Source organism: Platalea leucorodia (assembly GCF_965183815.1).
Source record: "Platalea leucorodia genome assembly, chromosome: 9".
NCBI classification, from domain to species: domain Eukaryota; kingdom Metazoa; phylum Chordata; class Aves; order Pelecaniformes; family Threskiornithidae; genus Platalea; species Platalea leucorodia.
In genome coordinates, this window is record NC_138831.1 from 51061142 (window position 1) to 51074258 (window position 13117).

Genomic DNA, 13117 nt, shown 5'->3' on the forward strand with positions numbered 1-13117 from the left:
ACCTCGCGGTGCGCGGGGCCGAGCCGGGCGCAGACGCGGGGGTTGCGGAGCCGCACCCGATCGTACGGAAAGCGCCCGAGCTCCGGGTAAGCGGGGCCCGGGGCGCCCGCAGCCTGGCTCTGCTACACCTCGCCCACCAGTCGCCCTTCAGCACCGGCTCCGGGGGACCCAGCCCCCCCGTTTGCTGCTCTTCAAACGTTTTTCCCTCCTATGCAGCCGGAGCGAGGCGGCGGGAGGCTGGCGGGAAGGGATGCGGGGGCCGCGGGAGGACGGGGTTATTTCAGCGCCCCCAGGTTACCCAGGCGGCGCGTTTCCCCGCCTCGGGAACGCACCCGTTTCCCTTTTCCACCGAAATTTTGTATTTTGCAGCGGGGGGGAGCCGCTGACGGCGGCCGCGAGGGGGCGCCCTCGGGGCGGCGGGGGCGCGCGCTGCCCGCCCCGGCCCGGCCCTGCCCGCGCCCCGCCCGCCGCCGCCGCCCCCTCGCGCCGCGCCGTTATTCCCCGCCGCCGCTGCCGCGGAGCCGCCCGCAGCCATGCGGGCCCCCGCCGGGCTCCCCGTCCTCCTGGCCGCCGCGCTGGCGCTGCCCGCGGGCGGAGGAACGGGGCGGACAGGTCGGCGGGGGGGGCGGAGGGGTGCGGGGCCGCCCCCGGAGCCGGGCGGCCCCCGGAGCCGGGCAGCCCCCGGAGCCGGGCAGCCCCCGGAGCCCCCGCCGCTGCAGCCCCGCGCTGGGGAAGCCCCGGGGGCGCTTTGCCCCCAGAGGCGGCTTCCAAGCACCGTTTCAAAGCTGGGATTTGGGGTGGGGGGGAGTCTTTGGTTGCTTTGTTTGTTTGTTTTCCTCCGCCGGCAGCTGTAGTTAAACAGCGGCAACGTGTGCGCGGAACCCGGGAGCGGCCCGCAGCTGCGCGGCCCCCCCTTACCCGCCTCCCGCCCTCCCCACCCTGACCTTAAGCCTCTCCCGTGGAAAACCCCAGCCCCTGCCCCCCCCGAGGGCAGGAGGGGCAGCGGGGGGTCCCTGCCCTTCCCTGCTCCCAGTTACCCCATCCAACTGGTATTTGGGGACCTGACCCCCGCTGGGCTGCCTCGGGAGTTCAGCATCCAGCCGAAGGGGTAGGAGAGGAAAGGCGATCAACCCCAAAGCTAACCGCTGAACCCCTCTCTTCCCAGAGCCTGCTCTGCCGCACTCCAGCAGCGACATCGTTCATCCCATCAAGGTGGATGAGAGCGGATCCTTCCTGTCCTACGATCTGTCCCACCGAGCGCTTCACCGGAGGTCTCCTTCCTCCAGGAGCAAGTTTCTCGCCTTCTATGAACTGCATTACAAAGGACAACCCCTGAAATTCAACCTGAGCCTCAACCGCAACCTCCTGGCGCCCGGGTTCGTCAGCGAGCGGCGATACGGGGGGATCGCTAACGCCAAGATCCAGTCCCACGCGTACAACTCCTGCCATATGATCGGGGAGGTTCGGAGCCGGGCGCTGACGGGAGGTCTGGCCGCGCTCAGCACGTGTGATGGCCTGGTAAGTGCGGAGATTTTTAGTCAATAAGGAAAGAGCAGAAGCTGTGTGAAATCCTTTTTTCTGCTGAAAGCGATAGCAGCAGAGTCGGGATCTCGCTGCATAGGTTTGATGTGGCTGTGGATGAGCTGACTGTAAATTTCCCATGGATTCCAGTGGTTTGGGAACTCTCCGGGACTGTGTTTACTTGTTTGTGTCCAAATTCCCAAAGAGAGCAAGTCTCATGTTGCCTCCGTCTTCTAGAACATGAACGTAGGATTGAGAGAAACACCTCTGAAAAGAAAGTGTTTGAAACCTGGAGGCGTTCATGATAACGCAGCTCGTGTATAGCGAAACTTCTTTATGTTTTGTGAACACCTCCCCTGCCTTATTCCACCGCAAATATTTTCGAAGGCGAGAGCGCCCTGTAAGAGTGTAAGTTTCGCTGAAAGGCGAAGCGACACTTTCACAAATAAGACTTCTTGTGTCGGCACTCAGCAAGGCAAACTCAGGACTTGAGCATAAATGTAGCAGCTAGCGCAGGTCCCAGCTCCCCCCAGGGTTTAAAACCTCTTGCAGAAGCGTTGCCATGTAACTCGGGAGCCCCCGTGATGCGCAGAGCCCCGTTCCCAAGCAGGGGCCGGGGGATGACGGAGGTGCTGGGCTTCCCCGGAGGCGGTGGGTGGAGGGGGGCCCCCTTCGTAGGGGCTGATCCCGGGAAAACCCCCCGTGTCCCCAGCGCGGGCACGGGGCAGAGGAAGGCACCGCTGCGGAGGGAGGGCTTGCCAGCAGCGCTCGCGCCCGGCATCTCTGGGTTTGAGGGACGGTAACTCCGTCGGATCATCGGTCTGCTGGCTGCCGCAGGTGGCTTCGTTCGGCTGGGGGCTGCGTTGGCGTTTTAAGCTTTCTGTGTTTAACTAAAGGCAGTGAGTGTCCGTACGCTGAGTTAGCCCGGTAGAGCGGGGTGGCTTTTAAATGGAAGGTCTGCAGAGGCCACCCGCATCCCTGCGCTTTGGCGGCGCGAGAGCGAGCTGCTGGATTCCAGGGAGAGGAGCATGGCGTGCGGCGGGGAGCATCGCTGCTGCCTCTCCATCGCCTGCAGCTGCAAGAAGAGAGCTCAGACCTTCCCCGCCGTGGCTGGCGGCAGGGCAGGGCTGGCAGGACAGGAGCTGGGCATGGCCTGGGAGGTGTTGGTTGCTCTTTTCCTACTAAATTTAACAGCAGCTAAGGGCGTTTGGCACCCTGCGCTTCGTGCAGCACCCCTGTCTCCAGGGGGATGAAGGCTGCAGAAAATAGCCAGGCCCATCATTCGGATAAAAAAATAGATCAATGCACCTGGGAGGACCCCACAAGCTTTTGATTTATTTTTTTGTGAATGTTTCTATGAGAGAAACAGCGATGGCTGCAGCGCGCACAGAAGCAGAAAGTGTCATGAACGCTCCCGTGAATGTCTATTTACACATGGACACCCCCGGTAATATATGATGGTTCTGGGAATGTTTGCGTGGCCTCATCCTGCCGGCGAGCTGAAATCTGCTGTCAGACTTAGAAATCCAGTCTCGCAGCGTGAGTCAGGCAAAACCGAGCTGCCAGCAGTGAACGGGCTGAAGGATGTTCACCCGGGTCATCTGCAATACATTCTGGTTAAGAGAATTAAACTTCTCTTTGTGAATTAACCACAGGCGGGAGAGCAAAAAAAGAAGTTACTCGTTAAATAATTTGTCATCCACGTAACGTGTCACCCGAAAACACCCATTTCGTAGTGGTGTTTGGCAAACCCCGTTGTTAAGGTCTGTAAAGCGTGTTGAAAATGAACAGTGTTGTGCAAATGCTACGGATTAGTATTATTTTTTAAGAAGCAGAAAAAATTGTTAGTTCACGAAAGACATTAGCACAGCGTTGCGAGGGGGTCTGCAGCCCATAAACTGCGAGTGGTGAGCAAAACTCAGCCTGAAGTTGCTTTAAACCCTCTCTACTCAGCCTTAAAATAACCCCGGCTTTTTGTCGGACAGATACTAAACGACGGAAAGCCGCACTTAGCAATGTGTTGCATGGCTCATGATTATTACGGAAAGTAAAGTGTGGTCTGAGCTACTGCTTCATTACAGGGAATTACACGCCGCTTGTAAGCATGGTTGGTACTACGGGGTGTAACAAGGAACATACTACTGGTGTGGGAAAGCACAGAGCGGTAGGCTGTGGCAGTGCAGCACATTTGTACGTGCCATGTGCTGGTGATGCCTTGTGTTTCAAGCCCAGCGTTGCTGCCCTGGAAGCCCTCTGCCATTCCCAGTGGGAAAGCACAGAGCGGCTGTCCCAAAATTCCTGCTTGCGGCAGCCTCACGTGTTGAACCGAATCGCGTCAGCGCCTCGAAGGGCCGAGTTCCCCGTTACCGTCGTCGGCACGGCCCCTGCTCCAGCATTTGGTACTGGTGTAGCGCACAGTCGTCGTTCCGTGGTTGACACCCTTGGCCAGCCCCTGAGATCCCTGTTCCCATGCCCAGGCTTCACCTTTCTTACAACGCTACTACAAGACTTTAAACTCCTCCTGTCAATGATTTCAAAATAAAATAGAGTCGTAAGAGCTGGGTTCTGCTCTCTCTCGGGTAGTTTTGCCAGTGCAATTTCATCTTCTCCAAGGCTATTTCTCATTCTTGTTGCAGACCGTGGTGAAGGAGCAGGAGAGAGGGGTTAGGGATGCTGGCGCTGCTTACTGGGGTAAACTGGGACATGCAAGGTGCAGAATGGTTAACCAGGTGTGTTTTAAACAGAGAGAACCGGACCTCCCTGCGGGCAGCAAATGCCCCTCGGTGCTACCGCAGGACCAGACGGTGGTGGAGTGTGGCCCCTGTGCAGGGCATCCTGGGCAGATTTCGGCCAGGGCAGCGATCTCTGTCCCTGTCCTGGCTCAGGAAAACCTGCTTCAGGAAACAGAGAAGGAATCGTCTCTGTGGCCTCCTTCCCTTCTTTCCCCATCCCCGTGGTGTTTCCTCCTTGTTATTTTACATTTGCAAGGAGTTAATTAGGGAGGAAGCTGCTTTCTCTTCCCTGGCACTGCATGAGCGGTGAGAAAGCATCACTAGTAGGCTCAGTCCTGTTGTATCTCAGAAATGTTGGAAACAGTTGTAGAGGCATGTTTTGATCTTCTCTCTTTGTCCCTGCCCTGTCCTGGGGTGTGAAAGTGAGAAATACGTCCGAGCAAAAGTGTGGTAAGCAAAGCTGAGTATGAACGGGCTCCCGAGTAAGCGTAGGACACCTCAGCCTGCTCCAGACACCATAAGGCTGCTCTGAAGCAACCGAGAGCAGATGGAGCTGCCTTACGGCACAAAATACATTTAGAAAACGCTCCTCACGGCAGCACCCCGACGGCGCTGCCCATCCAAGGAGCTCCCCGTGCAGCGGATGCGGCTGGTTGTGCTTGAGGTGCAGCGTGGAGGCTGGGGAGTCCTGGGCGAGTCCATAGCGACCTGTGGTGGCTGGGCCAGGTCAGGGGGGGTCGTACTTAACCAAAGAAAGTTTTAGGGTGTCGTTTCCTGCTAAAGGAGAGATGCCAATAACGCATCTTCCCGTTGTTGCGTGGAGGGGCCGTGCTCCTTGCCCCGGGGCTGCCTTTCTTTGGTTGGAGTTCCTGCCGTGGTCAAGTGCTCCTGCAGGTTCCTCTTCCCTGGAGGTTTTCTGGTCTTTGACCGCGGGAATTCTGTAGCCCAGTGGTTCACAATGGTGGTGCTTAGGCGGTGCCAAAGGCCAGAAGCAACGGGCTGCATCTGACAAGGATATCCTTGGAAAAACACCTCCGTTTGTGCAACACTTACTCAAACCACTGGTGCTGCACCATGGTCAAAGCCGTCCTGCGGGCCGTCTGCCTGGGCTCCCCAGGGCCTCTCCAGGAAGGTCAGAGAGGTGGCGTGAGCACAGTCCGAGACCGTATGTGCGCCGATTCCTGGTGCGCTCTGGTTCTCCGGAGAAGGCATTTCTCTGTCTCAGCGTCCCTGCAGTCCCTGAGCTCCTCACTATCGGACGCCCATTGGGTTCATCACTCATCTGCACTTTGTGATGGTATCTCTTTAGCTTTTTGTGTTCTTAATGATCGCTCTGTGCTGGCTTGTTCTCTTTTGTCTGGGAGTTTAGAGCTCAAAATATCCATAAAAACAGTTTCTTTAGAGAAGACCTGTTTCTGCCTGGAAAATCTTGCAAACCCTCTCCCATTCCCAGGTTCTTCAGTGTGAGTCTGTGCTAGATGCAGATGGCTTCACGGTGACAACTTTGTCTCTCCCTGCCAGAAAGGCGTGTTTCAGCTCATGAATGAGGACTATTTCATCGAACCAGTGTCCACCAGCTTTCGGGAGGATGGAGCGGCCCAGCCCCACAGGATATACAAGCGCCAGGCACCCGAGCACGAGGCAGAGCAAGGCAGGAGGCCACCAGCTCCCCGGGAAACCTGCGGCGTGCAAGGTATGGTCCCCTTTCTCTTGCATTTTGTGATGAGCCAGTAGCTCATCCCAGGACTGGTATCTTCAGTTCTGTAGGTTTGAAGCACACGGTAGAAAGATAAGAGAGCAGTGCCAATCCTTAGCCCCCTGCGTTGCCTCTGCAGACTCGTTAGTCTTAAACCCCAGCATTTGGTTCCCGTTGTAAGCTCCCAGCATCCATCAGTGACACCGATTGCTCTTAGTCTGAGTTTTGCGAGTTGGGCTGGTGGTCCCTCTTGTCACGTAGGCTGGCGAGAAAGAAAACCCTCGGACCAAAAAACTGAAGGAGCAGCGGGGAGGGGATGGACCGCGGGCCATGCAGCGGCGTCCTGCTGCGGGGGGGCATTCGGCGTGGGAGGCGCGCGGTCGGCAGCGCCGCGATGCCGCTGGTGGGTGGGCGTCCGACGGCCTGGAGCTGCTCGCTGGGGGAGAGCCCCGTGGCCCCAGGGGTGCCCACGCGACCGTTCCCACAAGCGTTTTCATTACAGGGCAGCTCATGCAAATTGCTAGTCAGGAGAGCTCGCTTGCGAGCGCCAGGCGGTGGGTTTGTGGCATGAATGGCTGGAACCCACAAGTCACGGGAATCACAGCAGAGCACAGGGTTGGGTTTTTTCTCCCCCCAGTTTTTCTGTATTTGCTTATGTTTCTCGCGTGCACGACTCAATGTGTGCCGAACCTCAGGCTTCTCGCTCTTATCTTTTCCTCGCGGCCCTGCTGCAAGCGATTTGTGACGTGGAGACTGAGTATTTGTTTTCATTTCCTTGCGAACATCGCTTCCTGACCTGCCGGGGCATTGGACTTTCGCAGTGAAACCCGGTCGCTGCCCCGGGAGTCTCTGCTGCGGGGCAGGCGGTGCACGCCGGTTCCTTCTCCTCTGTCTAGAGCAGATGGGTTGGAAAAACTTCCAAACCCAAGATTTCAAGTAATGAGGAATTTGGTGCATCCCCAGCAGCTCACAGGCGCTTTACTCCTCGTCTGCATCAGTGAAGCTGCATCTTCCAGGCGGTGCATCTTGTTTTGCATGTTTCCTAGAGCTCTCTGCTTTTGGAAACTTTTTTTTGTTCTGTAATATGGTTATCTTTAGGCATTCTTCTGTTAATCTAAATTAATTATTTAATCTATGGTAATAGTCATAATGGCTCCGTCTAGACTTCGAAGCCTGTTCATTGTAAATGAATTTCACCGGGTGTGATATGGCCCGTGTGTAATGCATGTGGATCTCTCCTGCAATTTGGGCTAGCAAAGTGGATGTGATGTGTACGCCCTGGAAAGGAAACCAAAAGTCTGGAGGACTTTAATTACTGCAAGCCTTTCATTTTCTACTGATGTATTGCCGGGTTTCTTTGCAAAACACCCCACAGCCAGATGGTGTGAGGCTGTGAGGTGTTATTTAGCTTTCTGTCAATCCATAGTGCAGCCTGTGTGTACAGCTGGGCAAGTGTTTAAGGGGGGTCTCAAAGGGAAAATGCCATGGGAGCCCTCCCTGGGATCCTGGGAGCCATCCCTGGGATCCCGGGAGCCCTCTGCACCCATCCTCTCTGCAGTACCTTCACGTCCCGCCTGGATGCTTAGCAGAAAGGACACAATGGAAACAAGCTCCAAGGAAGCTGTTGCGATTAAACTGTCGCAGTGGTATTAGCAATTCGTCAAATTATCCAGATACTTGGGATTTTTCAGGCTGGGGGATAAAACACTCTTTCACAGCTAAAGTACAGTATAGTCCATAAAATGTAAAAGTCCATTGTTAACAAAGTAAGGCTGAGCCCTTAGAAACTGGTCGTAAAGGCAATTCCCACTGTGTGGGATGTGGTTTGTAAAGTCGTTACCCAGCTTGGGGCTGACCCTGACCTTGATCTTGGAGCAGCGTCACAGGAAAAGTCTCCGCATGAGAATTCCCAGTTGCTGGTGTGCGTGAGGAGCATCCGAGCTCTCCTCCGCCTCCTGTCTCTTTGCAGCCCAATGAATGTTCCCGTTGTTTCTCCCGGGGAGGGAGCAGAGTTCAGTCTCCATGTGGCTGAGGAAATCTCTGTGCGGTCCTGCAATATCTCGGTCTTGCCCAGGACGCTGATGATCTGAGGGATTTGGCTCAAGACATCAGTCCAGCTTTGGGGGCACGAAGTTTATCATGTTGGGGAACTGTGTCTCCCTGCAAAACACAGATTTCTGATGATAATCAGAAACGTTGAGCCACCAGGGTTGTTTCTTAGTGGTACATGCCCAAACATCTCTGCAGGGTTGCCTATAAATTCGTATGTCGATACAAACCCTAAGCGCTCTGCTCTGGGAGGCTCCATGTTCCTCCTGGAATATTGCAAACCCTGTTCTAGTCAAAGAAATGACTTCAAATGCTTTTTTTTTTTTTTTTTTTTTTCAATCATGCTAATGCTGCTGTGCAAGACTGAGGTCAGAGTCTTCAACCCCCAGTGATTTTTTTGGAGCATACAGCACAGCAAAATATGCATACGTTATGGGTGTAAGTGTGGGCCACCACCTCAATACCAAGAGGTTATTTCTTTGAATTAAAAAAAAAAAAAAAAAAGAGGCCTTGATGATATTTTACCAAAGTTGCAGACACTTTACAAAAAAAGTCTCTTTTGCCCCTTTGATCCCTCAGAATCTCAGGAAAGCCTGGAGAGGTCTGAGAAGCGGAGGGAAAGATGGGAACAGAAGCAGCACAGGAAGAGAAGAATAAAGCAGCGCTCCATCAGCAAGGAGAAGTGGGTGGAAACGCTGGTGGTGGCAGACACCAAGATGGTTGAATACCACGGGAGCGAGCACATAGAGAAGTACGTGCTGACCGTGATGAACATGGTGAGTCCCGGTCCTCCCAACGGCAGAGCCGCCAGGTCCCTGGGGATGGGGCAGTGAGACATAAAGACCGCTGGGCTTGCCAGGACTCATCCCTGGGGGGACCTCAGCAAACCTCTCACCAGACAGGCTGTTCCCACCCACACGTTGGCTTTTCTGCCTTGCTCAGTGCTCCATCCACCATGGGAGGATGGGTCGGTGTGAGCAAGCCCGAGGCCGAAATCTCCGTGCAGGCAGGAGCAGCTCACCCTGCAGCGGTTTCACCGTCCCCATGGGCCCAAGGGCTGTTCCCTTCTCCTTCCCACCGTGGGGATGGATAACGTGGCCTCCCAGGGGGATACCCCAAGGGCAGGGCTGCTCCTCCTGCACCCCTGCTCCGGGGAAGGGAGGTGGTGGGTGCTGCCCACGGTCGCTCTCCCCAGGCAGGAGTGCAGGCAGCTTGGGCACGGGGATGCAGCTGAAGCTGAAACCACCCCGAAGACTGCACGAGGGCCACCCACCGCCCTTTGCGTGATAAGGAAACCTCCTCGCAGGAGGAGAGACGCTAGCCTGGTTAGCAGGAGAGACATGAACGGCTTTCCTGGGAAGGTGCCACTGAGGACAGTGAAGGGAAGGAGCACCAGACCGTGGTGGTCTCCACTGGGAATCTGGGGGGCAGTTACTGGTGCCATAAAACAAGCAGATAAGTCAGTGTGAGTTGGTTTAGTCTGTTCGCTCTGCTGCTGCCGTGGTGGCACCTATTTGCACCTATTTGCATTTCAGAAGAGGGCTTTGGTGGATGGCCAGAAAAGAGGGGGGATTGGGCTGAGGACCTCATGGTAACACCCCTGGGTTTCTGGGGGCTGGTGAAGGCACCCAGAGAGCACAGGCGTCCTTTGAGATGTTAAACACACCTATTACGAGCAAAAACAGAGGTGTTTCCCTGGGGCATTTCTGGTTGAGTTTCAATGTGCTACACAGATTATATCAATTTTAAATGGATCTCATCGCACTCCGAATGCTTTAGTCCAGGTCTGCATCTGGCCTTGTCTTTCGTTTTGGGGAATTCCCCAAGATGTTGTCAACAAGCTTCAGTAGCTTCTCCTCCAGCTCGTGTTCCCCTGCAGATGTACTTACCAGGAGCAGTGTCAAAGGGCAAGATCTTTTTTGGGCTTTATTTTTTTGGCTTTTGCCTGTTGCAGGTGGCGGGTCTGTTCCACCACGCCAGCATCGGGAACCCCATCAACATTGCAATAGTGCGACTCATCCTGCTGGAGGACGAGGAGGTAAAAAGAAAACAGGGTGACTCAGCCTCCCACCCTGGCAGCCAGGCTGGGGCGCTCGGGGAGCTGCCCTGGGAAGCCCGTAAGCGCTCCCTTGCCCTGTTTTCATGGCCTGGATGAATTTGCGTAAGATAAATGCAGGCGCCCATGCCTTGCTTCCTTGTCTTCTGCGTAAAGTCAGGGGGGCGGCACGGTCAGAGCCCGATTCTTATAATAATTTATGGTAACTCAGCGTCACCGCCGGTAGCGGAGGGCTGTGAATCGCTGGTTGTTTGTGCTCCCAGCTGCAGTGGTGGCTCTCAGGGAGCCTGACGCCGCTCAGACGGGCTCCCCAGCTGCATCCTTCGCCATCAGCCAGGGCGGGATATTTTCCCGCAGTGTTTCTTAACCCCCAGTATCAGATGATTTAATGTTTTGATTGAATCACAGATTAAAAGAAAACAGAAAAGGACTGTATTCCCACCCAGCCTACAACCTATAGATATGCAGCAATTCCTTCTGGATGGCAGTTACTCCCAGTTTCACTCTGATGTGTCTGAGATCGGACCCCTCCCCACCGCATCCAACAAACCAAACAGATTTGGCAGCAATATGACAGCAGACTTCTAATTATGTTGGCAGGAGGATCTGAAAATCTCCCACCACGCAGACAACACCTTGAAAAGCTTTTGCAAATGGCAGAAGAGCATCAACGTTAAAGGAGATTCCCATCCCCTGCATCACGATGTCGCGGTCCTGCTCACAAGGTATTGTGCCCACGTGCTAATTTTATGCTGTAGGTGCTATGCTGGCAGCTAGAAACGCGGCTGCGGGCAGCGGGGCAGGCAGGCAGCCAGAGGAACATCTCAGTGGGAGCTGTTAAAATCTCACTCTCCGTGCCTGAGCCCTGCCTGGACACCTGCACGTAAGATATGTAACATGAAATCTGAAGATAACCTGGTCCTAATGGCTGGAACGGGTCTCAAATCGCAGGTTTAAACCTGGAGACAGCTCCCAGTTGACTAGCAGTTGAGGTTCCCAAACCAGGTTTTCACCATGGCCCTGTTGCCAAGCCCCAGAATGGCTGGATGCTCCCAGGAGATGTAGACAGGGATTAACTCTCCTTTTTCCCTTGGAGGCTAATGCTGGGATTGGCAGAGGAACCTCCGAGAAAGCCCCTGACCTCCCATGAAGCTCGCAGGAATTCATGCCTCTGGCCAAGTTTATATACCTTGCAGTCAAAACGTAGTTTGATGGCTTCAAGCTGCAGCAGCTTGGCTGTTGGCAGTATCGTGGTGGTTTGTGTGATGATTCACAGCCCACAACAGTTTTATCTTCTTTAGGAAATTTGCTTTGTAGCAGAAATAAGGCGCTTAAGGCCATGTACTTCAATGGAGTTGTTCTTCCTGGGTGGCTGGAGCTCCTCTGCCCTGGACCACAGCACCCCTGGGATGTGCTTCCCCAAGCAACGTAGTAATTGCTTAATTATTCCCAGCATCAGCTTTATTTATACAATGGAATAAACATAGCCAGGTTGGCTAGCGGTTCCCATTAATCAGGCTTAATAATAAGCCGGGGATACTGGGAGAGTAAAGGGGAAAGGAAAGGTTGTAAATCTTTCCGTTGCAAAAAGACGTTGGATGTCTCCATTCTCGCTTCTGTTTGGCTGGCGTCCGCGCGCCTTCCTCCGTGGGCTGGGACGCGTCCCGTGCTCCTTCCCACGCCTCGCGTTGGGTCCTGCCCTTTCAAACCCCCTCTTTGCTCTGTGTCTGTGCGTTCCTTGTCTCCGTCGCCCAAGGAAGGACATCTGCGCGGCGATGAACAGACCCTGCGAGACCCTGGGTCTGTCCCACGTGGCGGGGATGTGCCAGCCCCACAGGAGCTGCAACATCAACGAGGACACGGGCCTGCCCCTTGCCTTCACCGTGGCCCATGAGCTCGGACACAGGTACCACCAGCTTCCTCCTCCTCTCCTCTGGCCTCTGTCCTCTGCGCCGCTCAGTCAGGGCTTGAGAAGGCACGGGTGGAGGTTGGGAGAAGATTGCCGAGCGGTTCCTCACTGGTGCAGACCTCCCTCTGCTTCTGGGGGTATTTACCCTGGGAGTTTCATTTCAGAGTTAAGCTTTCGGTTGCCCCAGGTTCAATGAAAGTCACATAATCCAAGGCAACCTGGCCAAATTGCATTTGTGTATTATTATCCTGTGTTGCCGATGCTGAAGGTTTTGGAGAAGAGGGTTGCCCATTAAGAAGTTCTAAAATAGGGTCTGCGTATAGAATCAGCGGCAGAATTTTGCTTGCCCTAATTTCAATTAAATTTTGACAAGATCACTTGAACGTTATAGTTCATAATAGATATCTTTGTATGGCAAAACCACATACCCAGTAAGTTTAATTAACTTGATCTTGTTCGATATTCTCATTACTTTTTTCTTGGCTGAGCTTTCAGTAAGAAAGCTGAAATAAAAGCATGGGACAAAGTTTGGGGCAGTGTCCCTGCTATCCCTAAAACATCCCACAGGGCCAGATCCCCCCGTGCCTGTTAATGACCGAGTCCCCGCCGAGCTGGGACGGTTTGCGATGTCCGGCGTCGCGTGTCGTTGCGCTGGAAAGCAGAGAGGCTGCGCGGTTGTAGCGGCGTGCGGCTCACCTCTCCTTTGTGGGACTGTGCTCTTACACAGTTTTGGGATTCAGCATGATGGAAGCAGCAATGACTGTGAGCCAGTTGGGAAAAGACCTTTCATCATGTCTCCACAGCTCCTGTATGACACGTCCCCACTCACCTGGTCCCGCTGCAGCCGGGAGTACATCACACGATTCCTCGAGTAAGTCCTCCCTTCCTCCTCTTCCTCGCTCGCGGGGTGCTGGGGGTGGCTCGGGGCTTGGGTCTGCAGCCGGGGACTGACCCGGCCGATGGCGCCCAGCAGTCAGCCCCGGGGCATGTGGGGATGCTTTTATCTCACTCGGTCGCCTCCGTCCTTGCTGTGAAAGATGAGAATTTGAACACAAAAGCAGCACGAGCATTTGGGCGGCAGCACAGGGGTTGTGGCTTGAGCAAATAAAGCCGGAGGGGTTTTCTTCGAGGCTCTGTGCAGTTTTCTTCGGTGC

At 54.9% G+C, this 13117-nt stretch overlaps 1 protein-coding gene across 1 annotated transcript in view; it reads left to right on the plus strand.

The window, feature by feature from the left end:
* Window positions 1–533: 533 nt before the first annotated feature.
* ADAMTS7 (ADAM metallopeptidase with thrombospondin type 1 motif 7) overlaps window positions 534–13117 on the plus strand; it is a gene marked incomplete at both ends in the record, with an annotated part of 48746 nt that continues 36162 nt past the window's right edge. The window contains 8 exons of the mRNA XM_082322602.1: window positions 534–612; window positions 1166–1518; window positions 5775–5946; window positions 8578–8774; window positions 9953–10036; window positions 10655–10779; window positions 11811–11960; window positions 12691–12834. Coding sequence (XP_082178728.1) covers window positions 534–612; window positions 1166–1518; window positions 5775–5946; window positions 8578–8774; window positions 9953–10036; window positions 10655–10779; window positions 11811–11960; window positions 12691–12834 — 1304 coding nt within the window. The remainder of the gene's footprint in view (window positions 613–1165; window positions 1519–5774; window positions 5947–8577; window positions 8775–9952; window positions 10037–10654; window positions 10780–11810; window positions 11961–12690; window positions 12835–13117) is intronic.